This window comes from Podarcis raffonei, chromosome 17 (genome assembly GCF_027172205.1).
Source record: "Podarcis raffonei isolate rPodRaf1 chromosome 17, rPodRaf1.pri, whole genome shotgun sequence".
NCBI lineage: Eukaryota > Metazoa > Chordata > Lepidosauria > Squamata > Lacertidae > Podarcis > Podarcis raffonei.
In genome coordinates, this window is record NC_070618.1 from 40,633,401 (window position 1) to 40,648,831 (window position 15,431).

Consider the following 15,431-nt stretch of genomic DNA (forward strand, 5'->3'; position numbering starts at 1 on the left):
GCGTGGGGGTGCAGGGGGGGCCGGCCGCACCAGGCGCAACATCTGGGGGTTAGGGTTAGGGGGCGCAAATCCACACTTGCCTTGCCCCGGATGCTGACAACCCACGCTACGTCACTGGTCTAGTCCTATGGTGTTGGATTAGGTCAAACAACCAGAAATACAATAACCAATTGAAAAGAAGCAAAATCACCAGAAACCCAACAAGCAAACAACTAATGGAAAAGCAAATGCACAAGAAACCCCAAAACCAATAAGAACTATTATAAAACTAGCAAAACCACCAAATTCCAAACCACAACATGCAAAACCACTGCCAATTACCGTATTTTTCGCACCATAGGGCGCACCGGACCATAGGGCGCACCTAGTTTTTAGACGGGGAAATCAATAAAAAAATTCTTTCCCCAGCCCCAAAGAGCAGCGTACATGCTGCGCACAACCTCTCCCTGCCGGAGGGGTTGCGTGCGGCTATGGAACAAGCCAAGGCAGCCAGCAGGATGGATCCCGCTGGCTGCTTTGGCTTCCTCTTTAGCCCCGCGCAATCCCTCCCTGCCAGGAGAGGCTGCATGGAGCTAAAGAAGCCATAGCCCCGTGCAGCCTCTCCCTGCCAGAGGGGTTGCGCGTGGCTATGGCACAAGCCTGCATTCACTCCATAGGACGCACACACATTTTCCCTCAATTTTTGGAGGGGGAAAACTGCATCCAATAGAGTGAAAAATACGGTAAGTAAATTTACCAGAAACCAAAAAACAAATAAAAAATAACATGAAACAAGCAAAACCACCTATCTAATGGAGAAACACAAGAGAAGAAACAAATTCATTAGAAATCCAGAAATGGAGCCAAACCACCCAAAAAGAGGCCATACAACCACAAATACAAAAACCAATGACAACTAAAACAAGCCAAAAAACCAAACCATAAAACAACCATAAAATGCAAAAGAAGCAAATTCACCAGAAATTCAAAAAACAATAACAACTATTTTAAACTAGCAAAACCACTGGCAAAGAAACAAATTCACCAGAAACCAAAAAGTGAATGAAAATTAACATGAAACAAGAAAAACCACCAAAGGAAAAACAGCCTAATGCAGAAAGAAAAGAAAAAGAGCTTTCTTTTTGTGCTCCTGTTGAATTGGCTGCTTTTGGGGGCGGGGAGGTTCTGGTGATTCTGCTACTTTTCATTTGCCCTTGCCTTTCATTTGCTTTTTTAGTTTCTGGTGCTTTAGCCATGTGTTTCGATGTCTTCCATAGCTTTCGTGTTTCAGGTGAATTTCCTTATCTTCGTTATGCTGCTTTGATTCGTTTTTGCATTTCTTGTCGTTTTGCATTGTTTTCGGTGGGTTGCTTCTACTTTTCATTTTGACTTTTCATTTTGGAAGTCATAGAATCATAGAATCATAGAGTTGGAAGAGACCACAAGGGCCATCGAGTCCAACCCCCTGCCAAGCAGGAAACACCATCAGAGCACTCCTGACATATGGTTGTCAAGCCTCTGCTTAAAGACCTCCAAAGAAGGAGACTCCACCACACTCCTTGGCAGCAAATTCCACTGTCGAACAGCTCTTACTGTCAGGAAGTTCTTCCTAATGTTTAGGTGGAATCTTCTTTCTTGTAGTTTGGATCCATTGCTCCGTGTCCGCTTCTCTGGAGCAGCAGAAAACAACCTTTCTCCCTCCTCTATGTGACATCCTTTTATATATTTGAACATGGCTATCATATCACCCCTTAACCTCCTCTTCTCCAGGCTAAACATGCCCAGCTCCCTTAGCCGTTCCTCATGAGGCATCGTTTCCAGGCCTTTGACCATTTTGGTTGCCCTCCTCTGGACACGTTCCAGTTTGTCAGTGTCCTTCTTGAACTGTGGTGCCCAGAACTGGACACAGTACTCCAGGTGAGGTCTGACCAGAGCAGAATACAGTGGCACTATTACTTCCCTTGATCTAGATGCTATACTCCTATTGATGCAGCCCAGAATTGCATTGGCTTTTTTAGCTGCCGCGTCACACTGTTGGCTCATGTCAAGTTTGTGGTCCACCAAGACTCCTAGATCCTTTTCACATGTACTGCTCTCAAGCCAGGTGTCACCCATCTTGTATTTGTGCCTCTCATTTTTTTTGCCCAAGTGCAATACTTTACATTTCTCCCTGTTAAAATTCATCTTGTTTGTTTTGGCCCAGTTCTCTAATCTGTCAAGGTCGTTTTGAAGTGTGATCCTGTCCTCTGGGGTGTTAGCCACCCCTCCCAGTTTGGTGTCATCTGCAAATTTGATCAGGATGCCCTTGAGGCCATCATCCAAGTCGTTGATAAAGATGTTGAATAAGACCGGGCCCAAGACAGAACCCTGTGGCACCCCACTAGTCACTCTTCTCCAGGATGAAGAGGAACCATTGATGAGCACCCTTTGGGTTCGGTCAGTCAGCCAGTTACAAATCCACTGAGTAGTAGCATAGTCAAGACCGCATTTTACCAGCTTCTTTACAAGAATATCATGGGGCACCTTGTCAAATGCCTTGCTGAAATCAAGGTAGGCTACATCCACTGCATTCCCTTCATCTACCAGGCTTGTAATTCTGTCAAAAAATGAGATCAGGTTAGTCTGACATGACTTATTTTTCAGAAATTCATGCTGACTATTGGTGATCACAGCATTCCTTTCTAGGTGCTCACAGACTGTTTGCTTAATGATCTGCTCCAGAATCTTCCCTGGTATTGATGTCAGACTGACTGGGCAGTAATTATTTGGGTCCTCTCTTTCCCCCTTTTTGAAAATAGGGACAACATTTGCCCTCCTCCAGTCTGCCGGGACTTCGCCTGTTTTCCAGGAATTCTCAAAGATGACTGCCAGTGGTTCTGAAATCACATCTGCCAGTTCTTTTAATACTCTTGGATGCAGTTCATCTGGCCCTGGAGACTGAAAAGCATTCCCCATGGGGCTGAAAAGCATTCCCCAAGCAACACCCTCTGGGAATGGCCATCCAAGTAGGAACTGGAAGCACTGCAAAGCAGTGCCACCTACCCCTAACTCAGACAGCCGCTCTAGAAGGATACCGTGGTCGATGGTACTGAAAGCCACTGAAAGGTCAAGGAGAATTAACAGGGACATGTTTCCCTTGTCTCTCTCTCGACAGAGGTCATCATACAGAGCGACCAAAGCAGTTTCTGTGCCAAAACCAGGCCTAAACCCCATTTGAAATGGATCCAGAAGATCAGTTTCTTCCAAAAGCACATGGATCTGGCCTGTAACCCCTCACTCCAAAATCTTGCTCAGGAAAGGGAGATTAGCAACTGTCCATTAGTTAGTAAGGTTTTCCGAATCCAGGGAATTCTAAGGGGAATAACAGGAGGAGTCAGAACCCCATGTCAGCAGCTTCCATGCAAAAGCCACTGTGTCCTCCTTAGACCTTTCCACCTCTGCTTTTCAACTTGTGAAGGAGGATGCCCTGTTTCCCTGTGCAATTTGGCAGAATCCCATCCTCTTCTTGCAAACCATGAACTCAATGGGGTGATATGGATGCCCGAATGGGACTCGGATGAGTTCAGCACAGTAGCCGGCTTTTGCCATCTGGAAACTGCCCTGCTGTAGCAATTTGTACTGGGTAGTTGGAGGGTGAGTGCCACATTGGGACTGTAATAATTGCATCCATGATATTGGTATTGGATTCACAATGCATTAGAACCCAGCAGCCTTGTACTTGCCATTCCTTGGGATTTCTAAGAAATAATAGTAATAATAAAATCAGTGCAGTTTTGCAATCTGCCACCTTGATTCAAAATGGCATTGATCTGCGTGAGAGCATAGATGAAGAACTGCTCCTTGATGTCAGGAATCATCACAGAAAATTTGGTTGTGGGAGTCCAAATGCATAGCAAGCAAACAATTTTCCAAAATATATAGTAGATAAATATATTACAAATATTTTTATCCTGTCTTTCCAATCTGCTCAAGGCAGATTACAGTCTAAATAATATATTCAACCCAACAGTAAAATACAAGATATGTAAGGCTGCAGCCTGTAGGTGGAATGTTCCAGACTCCTTCTGGGCATTCTCAGGACAGCTGGCTATGAATTACAAGAAATCTAAAGTCATGGTGTTTTCAAGAACTATAGGGCCCATAGATGGTATATGGAGAATCAGTTGATCAAACAAGTTAAAGTCTTTAAACACCTTGGCCTTATTTTTCAGTCAACAGGGTCATGGGGAGCACATCAGAAATATGCAAAGGAAAAAGCATCTCAAAGTGCCAAAATTCTGACACGCTTTTTCCATACAAAGGGTGACAATCACATACCATCAGCACTTGAAGTGTTTAAAGCTAAACCCCCAGCACAGATATTATGTGGGGCTCAGATTTGGACAGGCGCTCACCTTGGATCTACAGAAGCTGTTCAATCTAAGTTCCTAAGGCAGTTTTTTTCTGCTCCATCCTGTGTTCCAAGTGCTTCATTGTGCTTACAGGCAAATTTCCCCTCTGTTGAATTACAGATTTGGTGTAGGGCATTTAATTATTGGCTTCGCCTAAATTTAAACCCCACTGGTCTATTACCTTTAGTATCGCATGAGAGCACTTGGACTAAAATTGTCAACTAAAAACTTTACTTTTCTGGTTTATTACCACAACAGTTATTAACACTGGGCTTCTGTAAAGCAAATAATTTAATTAGACAGTGCCTATATGATACTGAGTGACAGAACACTTTGGTCACAATAAGGAAATTTTGTCCATGGTATGATTATTTTCCACCTAGTCATTTTGACACTTTGGCACCCTATTTGCAAAATGTAACAATTCCAAAATACAGATGCGCTTTCACTTTTGCACTTTTGCACTTTCGTCTTCAGCTGTACTTGAGGGTCAGTTTCAAAAAATCCTGCTGGAAAAACAGTCATGTCCATGTGGAGATGGCAGTATTGAGTCAGTGGCTCATGTGCGTCTGGCTTGCACTCTTTATAATGATTTGAGGCGTGAGGTTATGACCCCTCTATTATTGTCCATGCCAGGTCGCCCAGCCACTGCCACAGTGTCCTTTCTCTTGGCAGATCAAGATGAGCAGGTGACAGCAAAAACTGCAAGGTTTTTAGCAGGGGCAATTAGAATAAGAGCTATTATTTGATTATAGCTGTAAGCCTCTAGAACGTATTTTGTACAGTTACCTTTTTACCTCTGTCTTCAGTACATTGTATTTTATTTTATCGCTGTGGCTAGTGGCTGATGCAAATAAAGATTCTTCTGATTCCGGACTCCTTCTCTTTCTAGCTTTCATTTTACACACCCTCTCCCACCCCAAAAATCATTCGGCCAGTACTTTTTCTCTGTAGACAAAAAGCAAAAGTGCAGGCAGTCTTCCACCTAATGGTCCGTGTCTATGCAGGGCTTCCTTTCTACTTGGTCTGGAAAATCCATTTACTACAGAAAGCTGCTGCTTAACTTCTTTCAGGCCTGAGATCCTGTCTGCATGTTACACCTCTAAGTAAAGATTTGCACTGGCTGCCAATCTGCTACCAAGTTCAAGGTTTGAACATTTGTATGGAAATCCCTTATTGAAACCAGTTTATTTGCACCATAACTGGCCATTTCAGTCTGCAGAAGTTGCACGTTCACACTTGCCATATAATGTTCTGCATCCATGAGGATGCTTCTCTCAAAGAATTCTGGGCACTGCAGTTTACCCCTCAGGGAGTTACAATTCCTGTCAAACTACCATGCCCAGCATTCTTTGAAGGAAAAGATGTGCTCTGAAGAGGCTTTAAAGGCAGGGTCATGCCACATAATATAGGGCTGCTTTCTGTTTATGGAGAATTAATGTGCACGTATGAAACCGCCTGGCACCCTTCCCAGCGGTGAAGGAACAGTCTGTGCCGCTGGAGCCAGATGACTCCTTTGCAAACAGCCAGGTGTCAGATTTTCCACTGGACAAGAATAAGAAGCAAGAATCAAACCACCTCACTGTTTGCTCTGGGTTCAGAAGGTGGGAAGATAAAAGTCAGGAGGCAATCCTAGGAAAGTCCTTTTGACTAGGTCATGAAAGTTGTCAAGAATAACTCTGCAGGCTCATAGAGAGGTAACCAATCACTATAGGAATAGGAGGAGGAGGCGGCCATGTGATTGTCAGGTGAGAGGTCCCACCCATTTGTCAACATTGGCTCACAAGGCTGATTCTGGTCAGGATCTGACCCACGGAGTCAAAAGGTTTCCATACCCCTGTGCTAGCGCAACAATTTCATTGACTATAGCCCGTTGAAATTAATGAACATGACAAAATGAGGTCCATTAATTTCAGTGGGTCTATTCTGAGTAAGACTTGGTTGAATACCACCCATAGAAAGTTCCCATAAACTGCCTTATTTGTGCATTAAAATTAAAATTCTAATACAGGAATAAAATTGATTATATTGTGAATTTATCAAATATAGTATGGCAATACTTTTTTTTAAAAAATGAATTAATTACAATCTAGTAATACAACTTTTTTTTTAGTAATACAAAAAGTTGTATTACTAGATTGTAATTACCGTATTTTTTGCACCATAACACTCACTTTTTTCCTCCTAAAAAGTAAGGGGAAATGTCTGTGCGTGTTATGGAGGGAATGCCTACGGGTGGCATGCCTACGGATTTTCCTCCTCTAAAAACTACGTGCGTGTTATGGTCGGGTGCGTGTTATAGAGCGAAAAATACGGTAATTCATTTTTTTTAAAAAAAGTATTGCCATACTATATTTGATAAATTCACAATATAATCAATTTTATTCCTGTATTAGAATTTTTGCGGCGGGGTGAGCTCCCGTCGTTCGGTTCCAGCTCCTGCCCACCTAGCAGTTCGAAAGCACCCTTAAGTGCAAGTAGATAAATAGGTACCGCTGTATAGCGGGAAGGTAAACGGCGTTTCCGTGTGCTGCGCTGGTGCCGGTTCGCCGGAGCAGCTTCGTCACGCTGGCCACGTGACCCGGAAGTGTCTGCGGACAGCGCTGGCTCCTGGCCTCTAGAGTGAGATGAGCGCACAACCCTAGAGTCTGTCAAGACTGGCCCGTACGGGCAGGGGCACCTTTACCTTTAATACAACTTGGAAGCTGGAGCTACAGCTCTCAGCCCTCTGCCACAGGGAGGGGGACCCAGGGAGTCACGCCTGCTGCTTCTTGTTGACACACACATGCTGATTAGCTAAGCAAGGTCAGGGCCAACGTCCTCAAAGGTCTCTTGAAGTCCTACCGACTTGGCTGCTTTCCAGAGGAGTGCCAAAGAGCCTCTATAAAAGTGACCCCCTCGCCTTGCTCCTTGCCCTCCTGAAGTGCCACGATGAAGGCTCTTTGGCTGCTGCCCTGGCTCACCGGTCTCCTCGCCACAGGAGAAGGCCTGGTCTATGGGCGCTGTGCTCTGGCTCAGAGGCTCCAGCAGCTGGGCTTGGATGGTTATGCTGGCTACAGCCTGGCCAACTGTGAGTCTACTGGGGGACATCTGGGTCTTGACCAGGCAGGCATGATGAAAAGACAGAATTTATCTGAGGGGGGGGCATGCGGGGTGTGGGTGTGGGTGTGGGTGTGCGCGCACACACACCCACACACTCCATTTGGGGTGAGTATTTGATCTTCTGGGTCTCCCTGACCATGTGTCTGGCTGTCATTATGAGGGGAAGGTGGCCTCCCTCCACATTTCTATAGCTAATCTGCAACATGCTCTGCTGCATCCTGCTACAGCAGGGGTCCTCAAACTTTTTAAACAGGGGGCCAGTTCACTGTCCCTCAGACACTGTTGGGGGCCGGACTAAAGAGGTGCCAGAAACGTGCTCTTTTTCATGTTGTTGTGTTTTTTGTAAAAAAAACCTTGTTTCAAAATAATAGCCAGAACAGACACACAACAGGCGCTATCAGTAATAATACCTCACCTTTATACTTCATTTCTTCTTTTGATGTTGTTGTTCCTCATGCATGTGACTTTCTCTGCATTGAAGTTTATTTTCAAACTTGGGGAAGTTTGGGTGGAGAGCTTTATTTTAAAGATTAACCCACCACTATTTACATGGAGATTCCCTTGTACAATAAACTGTTGTGATTCAGACGTCTCTTCTTGCTAATTCTACTGCATATGTTGCCTGTGTTTTTGGTGCTTCCCTAACTTTTAAGGTTGCCCAGTTTGCCGCATGGGACTTGTGTGCGCAACCGGTCGGTGAGGCGCTGCTCTGGCGAGCATGGAGCCGGCTGGAGGGGAAGGGAGGAGGGCAAGGGCTGGCGTGGAAGGGGGTCCTTTGCCACAGTCCCCCCCTCTGGTGGCTTAAAGGGGCCATGCGCCGTTATCAAGCAGCTGGTGCTGGCAGTATCAACCGCGTTACCAGGCCTTTGTTACATTCACGTGTTTTACCTCAGGGCTCTTCCTGCCCAGCTGTTTCCGAGCCTCAGGCTTTGCAGGTGGGCCAGGTTCAGGACCCTGGCAGGCCAGATCTGGCCCGCTGGCCATAGTTTGAGGACCCCTGTGTTATAGGGTTGCAGGAGTAGGGTTTAAATGATGGTGTGAATGAGTGAACTGGGGTGAAGAGGATGGTTTGTGCATCCATCTAGGGAGAAGTGGAAGGATGCAGCGTAGAGGTGGGTGGGATGAAGCCAGGGGCATTTCTTGGAGATGGAATTGTTCAGAGGTGGAACAAAATTGAAATGACTACTGTAGTAGTCTGAACTCTAACAGCATGATTTCCATTCTGGTTTGTTTTCTGTGTCCCCCCTCCCCCCGCAGATGCTGCGTCAGGTGTGGGGCAGGTAGCTGACACAACAAGCTGCATTTTATGAAATCCTGCCCCCCTTTTTAGGCAACTATGGAAAGGTGCAGGGGTTCTGTCTGCTTTTGCACCCGGCTATTGTTAAAGGGACGCGGGTGGCGCTGTGGGGACGCGGGTGGCGCTGTGGGTAAAAGCCTCAGCGCCTAGGACTTGCCGATCGAAAGGTTGGCGGTTCGAATCCCCGCGGCGGGGTGCGCTCCCGTCACTCGGTCCCAGCGCCTGCCAACCTAGCAGTTCGAAAGCACCCCCGGGTGCAAGTAGATAAATAGGGACCGCTTACTAGCGGGAAGGTAAACGGCGTTCCGTGTGCTGCGCTGGCTCGCCAGATGCAGCTTGTCACGCTTGCCACGTGACCCGGAAGTGTCTGCGGACAGCGCTGGCCCCCGGCCTCTTAAGTGAGATGGGCGCACAACCCCAGAGTCTGTCAAGACTGGCCCGAACGGGCAGGGGTACCTTTACCTTATTGTTAAAGGAGAATTAGTGGATACTCTCTGAAGACCATCCCCCCAAAAGATATCTCCCTCAAGGCAGCTGCAGCTGTGGAAAAACCAAAAGACCCTGAGTGGCTTCAGACACAGACCTGCTCCAAACCAAGCATGATCCCTGGGGCAGAGGGGGGGATGCATCTCAGCAGAATCCCAGGTCCAGGCATGCATTGCCCACCTGGTAGCATGAGGTCAGCTATTGCCGTTCCTGCTTGTGAGGAGGCGGCCAGGCGCCTCAACTGTCCTGGAATGGGGCAGCAGTGCCCTGTGACTCCTTGCTGGGCAGCTCCCCTGCCCCCCTCCGCCTCCGGATCACTGACTCTCTGAACAGCTCCTGATAAGGCAGGGTTTTGAAACACCTGCGGGAAGGAGGTGAAGAATGGGGCATGCTTCCCAGACTGTGTGCACTTAGCTCTGACCTGATTATGTATCTGTCTCAGGGGTCTGCACGGCATGCCACGAGAGCAGCTATAATACTGCTGCCACGCACTACAATGACTACGATGGCAGCACTGACTTTGGTATCTTCCAGATCAACAGTCGTTACTGGTGCCAGGATGGCAGTCAGCCGAGTTCCAACATGTGCAGAATTCAATGCTCTGGTGAGAATCGGCTTCCCCTGGAGAGAGTTTTGCCTCAATCAGAGATGGAGAACCTTTGGCCCACCAGCTGTTGGCTGGGGCTGATGGAAGCTAGACTCTAACGACATCTGGAGGGCCGCATGTTCCCCACCCTGATCTAAATTGTGATGTAAGCCACATCAAACACTTTTGGGAGACAGAAAGGACCAGTTGTCCTACCTCACCTTCTGCTCTTTGCAGGTGTGGAGTCCACAACCCCAAAGGTAGAAAGTAGGATAGCCGTGGGTCAGCAGTCTAGCCTGACCGTATTTGTACATTGATGTATCTGCTGGCTGGGGCTTCCTCCCTGAAATGCCCCCCCCCCCAACCAGGGGATTTCAAGTTACACATATAACTGAACATTGCAGGAGTGAGACCTCAGCAAATGCATTTATTTGACTTGGAATTCATAAGGGTATAGAAATATTGCATCCTTCTTGATGCAACAGGGCATTTCAAATTGCATGCTAATGGGCAGTTGTCAGTGACAACCATGGATGGGTCAAGCGATATTGTTTGGCCTACTTTACACCCTCCCTTTTTACCTTTTTAATCCTTATTTTACCTACCTGCACCCACGCCCCGTCACCGCAAAACTTATCCAGACCTATAGCATCCCAGCAGGGACCTTTCATGTCTGTATTCCATCTTCTTTCCTTGCAGAACTGCTGACAGACAACGTCGCTCCAGATGTGGCTTGTGCTAAGATTGTGGTCGACAACTCAGAGGATGGAATGGGTGCCTGGTAAGAAGTCTGTTGGGAGAAAGCATTAGTGGCGCTTCCTTGCAAGAGGTGGAGGCGTCTGCCCAGACACCCAGTCACTGCAGAAGCACAAGGTCACGCTGGAAATGGCCTGTAACATGGTTGTTCCCAAAGTGTGAGCTGGGGAATACTGTGAGGCCATTAGATGATGACCATGGTGTGCAGTCACTGGACTAAGGGGTCTAGGCTAGTCCACTAAATGTTCCCCTGGTGCCCGGGAAGCTTCTGCCTGGTGTGATGCTCACATGTGCAGCGTCAGGACATCACAGTTTCACATGCATGACATTGCCCCCCCCATCTCCCTCACAAGCTGTTGCCTCTGGCCCTAACTGTTCCCCTAGGAAAACTTTCAGCGCTCGCCACTGGACAGTGGTGGCCTTTGGGCTCTCAATTTTCAGCAGTGTCTTGTGCTACGCTAACATTTGGGAGGGGGATACCTTTGGCACTCCATTCTACATCATTGTTTTGGTGCCCTGTGTGGTTGAACTGGTCACACTACCAGCCTTAGCATTAGAGAACTGCTACTCTGACACAGTAGGGATGTGGGTGGTGCTGTGGGTTAAACCACAGAGCCTAGGACTTGACGATCAGAAGGTTGGCGGTTCAAATCCCTGCGACGGGGTGAGCTCCCGTTGCTCGGTCCCTGCTCCTGCCCACCTAGCAGTTTGAAAGCACGTCAAAGTGCAAGTAGATAAATAGGTACCACTCTGGCGGGAAGGTAAACGGCGTTTCCGTGCGCTGCTCTGGTTCACCAGAAGCGGCTTAGTCATGCTAGCCACATGACCTGGAAGCTGTACGCCGGCTCCCTTGGCCACTAAAGCGAGATGAGTGCCGCAATCCCAGAGTCGTCCACGACTGGACCTAATGGTCAGGGGTCCCTTTACTTTTACCTTACTCTGCCACAAGAAACAAGTGACTGTGTCACCTAAGGGCTTCTCTGAGTCCACATCTGCAAGAGAGGCCTGCCTGCTGTATCTCTGTCTGATTCACTGGTCTTGGTTCCTTATGCAAAGCCTGCCCTGTATTTAGGGGATTTCTGTCTTATACCCAGGCGGGGTCTGACCAGATCATTAACATCCCCAGCAGAATCACCCTCCCTCTGCGGAGGCTGCCATTTTTTGTTAAGTCTATTTATATTTATATCTGACTCTTTGTATTAGTGGCAATGTTCAGGGCAGTGTGTGTGTGTGTGTGTGTGTGTGTGTGTGTGTGTGTTTTAAACCACCATAAACATTTTAATAATAATAATTAGAGAGGGGTGAAAGCAGATAAAGCAAAGGCTGACTTCAACACATTCCTCCAGCTTCAGGTCATGGCAGCTTCAAGCCAAATTGAGAAAAAAAGAACAACTAGCTATGTTTTAAGTTGGTAACATGTACACAGCGTGTTGTTGGATGTGTCCTAATCTGTTTTATTTTCATTTCCAGGGTGGCATGGAGATTATATTGTCAAGGTCGGGACCTGTCTCAATATGTTGCAGGATGCAACGTGTAGAGAAACACTGCCCCCTGGTGTCAGCAGGGATGCTAATAAACCAAGTCATTATTGGGGTTATTATCTGGCAAGAAACCGCTCTGCTGAGTTCCAGAAATAAATGCATTAAAACACAGTTGAGACCTTGGGAGGAGTTGCTCCAAGGATGCCCTAGGCAGGTGAACTCCTGGGTTATTCACGCAGGTTGCAAAAAGGAACTGCCTAGAAGATTAGACGATGACCTGCTTATTGAGCCATTGTTAGTGTTGCTGTTCTTGTTTACATTTATTGCTTGCCTTCCACCAGCAAGTCCCACAGCAGCTTACAACAATTTAAAACTCAGTCACAGGAATGGGGGCCCCCCGAGAACACAGATCCCAGTGCCAAAGGTCAGGGTAGAGAAGTGTGTGGCTTCAGCACTCGCTGAATAGATATATAAATATAGGATAGGGGACACCTGGCTTACCAGCAGTACATGTGAAAAGGATTTGGGGTCTTGGTGGACCACAAGTTTAGCATGAGTCAACAGTGTGATGCAGCAGCAAAAAAAAAGCTAATGCTATTCTAGGCTGCATCAAGTATAGTACAGTGGTGCCTCGGGTTCAGGCGCTTCAGGTTACAGACTCCACTAACCCAGAAACAGTACCTCGGGTTAAGAACTTTGCTTCAGGATGAGAACAGAAATCGTGCTTCAGCGGCGCGGCAGCAGCGGGAGGCCCCATTAGCTAAAGTGGTGCTTCAGGTTAAGAACAATTTCAGGTTAAGAACGGACCTCCAGAACGAATTAAGTTCTTATACCCATTTCCTTGCTCCAAATTTGAAACATTTGAAACTTCTTGTAAGGACAATTTGGTGAGGGGGGTGTAGGGATGGCAGAGAGGGAAGGGTTTAGGCGCCCCTCCCACTGCCTGTCAGGGCTCTGTCTTCAGCCACTCTCCAATCTAATCAAAAAGGGCCATTCATGGATAGGTTGATCCCACAGTTCCACCTCCAGTCCCCTTTAGCTCAAACAATGTGTGTGCTTACCAGGGCCAGATTTAGGTTTGATGAGGCCCTAAGCTACTGAAGGTAATGGGGCTCTTTATATAGCAGGCGGGGCCCATTACTAACATCATAGGAGCCTACAAACTAAAACACTGTTGTTGTACGTAGGTTTTATTTTGTTTGTTTTTTATCTTCTATTTTGGAAATGTATATACAGCCCCCCCTTAAAGTCTTTTGGGGGGTGGGGCCCTAAGCTATAGCTTGTTTAGCTTATACGTAAATCTGGCACTGGCGCTTACCATTCTAAAAGCTCATGTGGACCACAGCCAGCCATGGGCAAGCTAAAAAAGGAAAAGGCATATCAAGTTTATCCATGACATTATTCAGAAATTTAGGCACAGGTGGAACAACCTGGGAGCCCAGCTGCAGTCCCATCTTGCAGAGCAGGCAAATGCACAGGATGCCCTCTCACCCTTTGCACGGGGCATCTGAGAACAGAGACGACGTGGGGGTGAAGTATGCACCCTTGGGTCACCTTGAGCTGGGAGAGGTGGGGGTGTGCATCAAGGGTGCCTTTCTTGGGGGCCCTCACTGTGTGACAGAGCACATGCTGTACAAGCAGAAGGTCCCAGCTTCAAATCTACACTTAGGACTCAGAGCGGCGCAACCCCAGAGTCAGCCATGACTGGACCTAATGGTCAGGGGTCCCTGAATAAACATACTTGCAGTCATCAGAAACAGATTGTGCCTGAGGAGTGCATGCTAGAGATTATGAAAACCTGGCTAAGAAAGGCATAAACTTACCATAAAAACCCACAGCCCCACTATAGAGGGAATGAGACTTATTCAAGGCTTCAAATTATTAGAGATTTCAGAAGCATCATTATTCAATTAAAAAAATATTATCACCATTAGCAATACAGTGGTACCTCGGGTTAAGAACTTAATTCGTTCCAGAGGTCCATTCTAAACCTGAAACTGTTCTTAACCTGAAGCACCACTTTACTAATGGGGCCTCCTGCTGCCACCGCGCGATTTCTGTTCTCATCCTGAAGCAAAATTCTTAATCTGAGGTAATATTTCTGGGTTAACGGAGTCTGTAACCTGAAGCGTCTGTAACCCGAGGTACCACTGTATATCAACAGGTACATCAGCTGCTTTCCCACAACCCTTAGAGGTAGAAGACAGAGGGGTTGGGGGAAGAACCAAGCTTATTCATTAATGACCTCTATACCTATATTAATGACCTCTATACCAAGAGCATAAGGTCAAACAGATTCCTCACTGGCCTTGCAGACAACTTCATTGTCCAGAAAGTGGGAGAAGCAACAAGAGGAACAGCCATTTTAGATCTGGTCCTAACCAATGTTGATGACCTGGTTAGTGGGGTAGAAGTGGAAGGATCATTAGGCGCGAGTGATCATGCTCTTCTGAAGTTTACTATACAGCGGAAAGGAGCAGCCAAGCATACTAGGACTCAATTTCTCGACTTTAAGAAAGCCGACTTCATAAAACTTAGGGAAGTGCTGGGTGAGATCCCATGGACAGTAATACTAAAAGGAAAGGGAGTTCATGATGGCTGGGAGTTTGTTAAGAGGGAGATAGTAAAAGCACAACTTCAGGCAGTACCATTGAGACGGAAACATGGAAGGTGCCTAAAGAAGCCAGGGTGGCTATCTAAAGAACTTTTAACTGAGTTAAGATTAAAAAAGGATGTGTACAAAAAATGGAAAAGGGGGGAAACCACCAAAGAGGAATTCAAACAAATAGCCGGCACGTGTAGACACAAAGTCAGAAAAGCTAAAGCACAGAATGAACTCAGGCTTGCTAGAGAGGTTAAAAGCAACAAAAAAGGCTTTTATGGGTATGTTCGTAGCAAAAGGAAGAACAAAGAAACAGTGGGGTCACTCAGAGGAGAAGATGGTGAAATGCAAACAGGGGACACAGAAAGGGCTGAACTCCTCAATGCCTTCTTTGCCTCAGTCTTCTCCGATAAAGAAAACAATGCCCGACCTGAAGAATTTGGAGCAAATGATTCAGCAGAGGAAACACAGCCCAGAATAACTAAGGAGATAGTACAAGAATACTTGGCTAGTCTAGATGTAGTCAAGTCTCCAGGGCCAGATGAACTGCATCCAAGAGTATTAAAAGAACTGGCAGATGTGATCTCAGAACCACTGGCAGTCATCTTTGAGAATTCCTGGAGAACAGGCGAAGTCCCGGCAGACTGGAGGAGGGCAAATGTTGTCCCTATTTTCAAAAAGGGGGAAAGAGAGGAGCCAAATAATTACCGCCCAGTCAGTCTGACATCAATACCAGGGAAGATTCTGGAGC

General features: G+C 46.8%; 1 protein-coding gene across 1 annotated transcript; it reads left to right on the forward strand.

Moving 5' to 3' along the window:
- Positions 1 to 7,268: 7,268 nt before the first annotated feature.
- LOC128405211 (lysozyme C-like) lies at positions 7,269 to 12,249 on the forward strand. The gene is made up of 4 exons (XM_053371614.1): positions 7,269 to 7,440; positions 9,698 to 9,859; positions 10,541 to 10,622; positions 12,068 to 12,249. The coding sequence occupies exons 1-4, from the start codon at positions 7,302 to 7,304 to the stop codon at positions 12,132 to 12,134; spliced, it is 450 nt and encodes a 149-aa protein (XP_053227589.1). The 5' UTR covers positions 7,269 to 7,301; the 3' UTR covers positions 12,135 to 12,249.
- The last annotated feature ends 3,182 nt before the right edge of the window (positions 12,250 to 15,431 follow it).